General features: G+C 49.3%; 1 protein-coding gene across 1 annotated transcript in view; it reads right to left on the bottom strand.

Annotated features, from left to right (window-relative positions):
- Window positions 1-5000, bottom strand: part of colgalt1a (collagen beta(1-O)galactosyltransferase 1a) — a 36285-nt gene that overhangs the window by 21869 nt on the left and 9416 nt on the right. Inside the window, exons 2-5 of the mRNA XM_062049372.1 lie at window positions 4215-4325; window positions 4029-4146; window positions 162-296; window positions 1-97 (exon numbers count right to left, since the gene is read on the bottom strand). The exon at window positions 1-97 is cut by the window's left edge and continues 108 nt beyond it. Of these exons, the coding sequence (XP_061905356.1) occupies window positions 1-97; window positions 162-296; window positions 4029-4146; window positions 4215-4325 (461 nt within the window). The remainder of the gene's footprint in view (window positions 98-161; window positions 297-4028; window positions 4147-4214; window positions 4326-5000) is intronic.

Consider the following 5000-nt stretch of genomic DNA (forward strand, 5'->3'; position numbering starts at 1 on the left):
CTATGAGGAAGGTGGAGTGCACCATGGGAACTGCAAAACAACCTTTACGCACGCGCTTCCTCACCGGCATGTAGGCCGGGGTGCGTTTGTAGTAGCCCTGGGGAGGCCCAAGTGGCGTTAGTCGTGTCACGCTCGTCACGGACAACCACGTGGTCCCGTACCTGGCTGGTCATCCCACACCAGAAGTTGGAATAAGCCGCACGCGAGTCCAGCATGGGAGCGATGACCGTCTTATTCTCACTGATGAGGCTCCACAGGACGTTGGGGTTGGTGAGCAGGTTATCGCAGTCCATCACCTGCACAAGGACGTCATTCAAATTATAAAGAAGATGTCAGGTTCAAACACAGACATGTCGACACCCGGACCGACACATGTCGACGCCCGGACCGACACATGTCGACGCCCGGACCGACACATGTCGACGCCCGGACCGACACGTCGACGCCCGGACCGACACATGTCGACGCCCGGACCGACACGTCGACGCCCGGACCGACACATGTCGACGCCCGGACCGACACATGTCGACGCCCGGACCGACACATGTCGACGCCCGGACCGACACATGTCGACGCCCGGACCGACACATGTCGACGCCCGGACCGACACACGTCGACGCCCGGACCGACACACGTCGACGCCCGGACCGACACACGTCGACGCCCGGGCCGACACACGTCGACGCCCGGGCCGACACGTCGACGCCCGGGCCGACACGTCGACGCCCGGGCCGACACGTCGACGCCCGGGCCGACACGTCGACGCCCGGGCCGACACGTCGACGCCCGGGCCGACACGTCGACGCCCGGGCCGACACGTCGACGCCCGGGCCGACACGTCGACGCCCGGACCGACACACGTCGACGCCCGGACCGACACACGTCGACGCCCGGACCGACACACGTCGACGCCCGGACCGACACACGTCGACGCCCGGGCCGACACGTCGACGCCCGGGCCGACACGTCGACGCCCGGGCCGACACGTCGACGCCCGGACCGACACGTCGACGCCCGGACCGACACGTCGACGCCCGGGCCGACACGTCGACGCCCGGGCCGACACGTCGACGCCCGGACCGACACATGTCGACGCCCGGACCGACACACGTCGACGCCCGGACCGACACACGTCGACGCCCGGACCGACACACGTCGACGCCCGGACCGACACACGTCGACGCCCGGGCCGACACGTCGACGCCCGGGCCGACACGTCGACGCCCGGGCCGACAGATGTCGACGCCCAGACCGACACATGTCGACGCCCAGACCGACACATGTCGACACCCAGACCGACACATGTCGACACCCAGACCGACACATGTCGATACCCAGACCGACACATGTCGATACCCAGACCGACACATGTCGATACCCAGACCGACATGTCGATACCCAGACCGACATGTCGATACCCAGACCGACATGTCGATACCCAGACCGACATGTCGACACCCAGACCGACATGTCGACACCCAGACCGACATGTCGACACCCAGACCGACATGTCGATACCCAGACCCACATGTCGATACCCAGACCCACATGTCGATACCCAGACCGACACATGTCGATACCCAGACCGACACATGTCGATACCCAGACAGACATGTACACAGCTGCTTGGCTTGATGCCAAATATTAGCAGAGTTAAGAGCGCCCATATAACGTCAACTAATGCAAGTAAAATTACTATATTTTGTAAGGAATTGCTACAATTTGTTTTGTCTTTAACAAACGTGTGTTTTACCTGCTACATGTTTTATCTGGGGACTTTTATCCAGAGCTTTGTTTTTAGTACTTACTAATAATTGTATTTTTATTAAAGCACAAACCAGGATTGGCAATCATAAATAATTTACCCAGACCGACACATGTCGACACCCAGACCGACACATGTCGACGCCCGGACCGACACATGTCGACGCCCGGACCGACACATGTCGACGCCCGGACCGACACATGTCGACGCCCGGACCGACACATGTCGACGCCCGGACCGACACATGTCGACACCCGGACCGACACATGTCGACCCCCAGACCGACACATGTCGATACCCAGACCGACATGTCGATACCCAGACCGACATGTCGATACCCAGACCGACATGTCGATACCCAGACCGACACATGTCGATACCCAGACCGACACATGTCGACACCCAGACCGACACATGTCGACACCCAGACCGACACATGTCGACACCCAGACCGACATGTCGACACCCAGACCGACACATGTCGACACCCAGACTGACACATGTCGACACCCAGACCGACACATGTCGACACCCAGACCGACATGTCGACACCCAGACCGACATGTCGACACCCAGACCGACATGTCGACACCCAGACCGACATGTCGACACCCAGACCGACATGTCGACACCCAGACCGACATGTCGATACCCAGACCGACATGTACACAGCTGCTTGGCTTGATGCCAAATATTAGCAGAGTTAAGAGCGCCCATATAACGTCAACTAATGCAAGTAAAATTACTAAATTTTGTAACGAATTGCTACAATTTGTTTTGTCTTCAACAAATGTGTGTTTTACCTGCTACATGTTTTATCTGGGGACTTTTATCCATAGCTTTGTTTTTAGTACTTACTGATAATTGTATTTTTCTTAAAGCACAAACCAGGATTGGCAATCATAAATAATTTACCCAGACCGACACATGTCGATACCCAGACCGACACATGTCGACACCCAGACCGACACATGTCGATACCCAGACCGACACATGTCGACACCCAGACCGACACATGTCGACGCCCAGACCGACACATGTCGACGCCCAGACCGACACATGTCGACGCCCAGACCGACACATGTCGACGCCCAGACCGACACATCTCGACGCCCAGACCGACACATGTCGACGCCCAGACCGACACATGTCGACGCCCAGACCGACACATGTCGACGCCCAGACCGACACAAGTCGACGCCCAGACCGACACATGTCGACACCCAGACCGACATGTCGATACCCAGACCGACAAGTCCATACCCAGACCGACAAGTCCATACCCAGACCGACACATGTCGATACCCAGACCGACACATGTCGATACCCAGACAGACATGTACACAGCTGTTTGGCTTGATGCCAAATATTAGCAGAGTTAAGACCACCCATATAACGTCAACTAATGCAAGTAAAATTACTATATTTTGTAACAAATTGCTACAATTTGTTTTGTCTTTAACAAACGTGTGTTTTACCTGCTACATGTTTTATCTGGGGACTTTTATCCATAGCTTTGTTTTTAGTACTTACTAATTGTAATTTTCTTAAAGCACAAACCAGGATTGGCAATCAGAAATATCCATCCATCCATCCATTTTCTACCAATTTATGTTAATAGTTTTTTTTACTATATTCTAACCTAATTCTTGATTATGGAAAATTGTAAATTGTTCTTCGAGTGTAACAAGAAAAAATGCCTTTTAATTTAATTTACCTTCTAAAATTGTTTGAGTGCAATAGGAAACATGTTTATAGTATTGTAAGAATTGATGTTAAAATAAAGCCAAAATGTACATTTTCTTCGTAGTTCCCTTCATTTGGAAAAGTATCAAAGTATCTATGTACATGTTGGTATGGGGACAACCCTACCTCAGAGTCATAAGTTGGTACTTGACACACTAAAATGACCAAGAAAAAGCACTTATGAGAGGCCAAAGTGTTTCATACAACAATGTTGCAGCTCTCCTCTCTGGAGGGAACACGCCACTAAATTATACACTAAACTGGAGCAGCAGTGAGTAGAAATAGAATGATGCACTTTTTGTGCCACTGTGTGAGGAAGCATCCAGAAAAAGCACAGCAGATAATATTTAACCAACACAGGCAGACAAATATGACAGGGTCTACTTCCAACATGATCCAGAGCCCAAAAGGGCCCTGTACTTACTTATCCCGCTCCTGTTATTGGACACACTCTCAAAGCTTGGGATATTTTCTCAACATGAAAAAAGTGGATATTTTTTCCCAAACATCATCTCACCATGAAGTAGTCGGCCCACATCTCACGGGCTGACTCCAGCGCAACTTGCCGGAGCCTCATAACGTGCTCGTAGCGTGGCTCGATCCAATGCTTGGGACCCTCTTCATCATCGTAATGACTGCAATAAACACAACCAATGCATTTGTATTATTTTTATGATTTAAAACCATCCATTTTCTAACCCACCTGGGCTCCTCTTTGGGTCTCCACTCCACATAATGGTAGAGATTCTGCACCTTGACCAGCCAGTCACGCAAGATGATCGTCGTGTTGTCCTCGTTGTGGTCGGTCGCTACCCTGTTGAAACAAAATATGATATATAAACAGTGCAACAATGTCAGTGTGGAAGAAACATGATGCTTTTGTTTGCAGTTGTGGGACTGAGCGCAACAAACGCTCACGGGCCACAACATTAGTTTTTTTTTAATGCATTCTAACTTGTAAATAAACGTAAATAAAAGTCCGGAACCAATCGAAAATCCTCTATTCTGCCCATAAATAACCAGCCAGAAACCACCAACAATACTCCATTTACATTTGGTGACTTGAATATTAACAAGTATTAGTGATATTATTATAAATATTAACAAGTATTAGTGATATTATTATAAACATTAACACGTATTAGTGATATTATAAACATTAACACATATTATTGATATTATTATAAACATTTACACGTATTAGTGATATTATAAACATTAACACATTTTAGTGATATAGTTATTATAAACATTTACACGTATTAGTGATATTATTGTAAACATTAACAAGTATTAGGGATATTGTAAACATTAACACGTATTAGTGATATTATAAACACATAGTGATATTATTATAAAAATTCACACATAGTGATATTATTATAAACGTTAACAAGTATTAGTGATACTTATTATAAATGTTAACAAGTATCAGTGATATTGTTATTATGAACATTAACAAGTATTAGTGATGTTATTATAAACGTTA

The sequence above is a fragment of the Entelurus aequoreus genome, linkage group LG06 (genome assembly GCF_033978785.1).
Source record: "Entelurus aequoreus isolate RoL-2023_Sb linkage group LG06, RoL_Eaeq_v1.1, whole genome shotgun sequence".
Taxonomy (NCBI): domain Eukaryota; kingdom Metazoa; phylum Chordata; class Actinopteri; order Syngnathiformes; family Syngnathidae; genus Entelurus; species Entelurus aequoreus.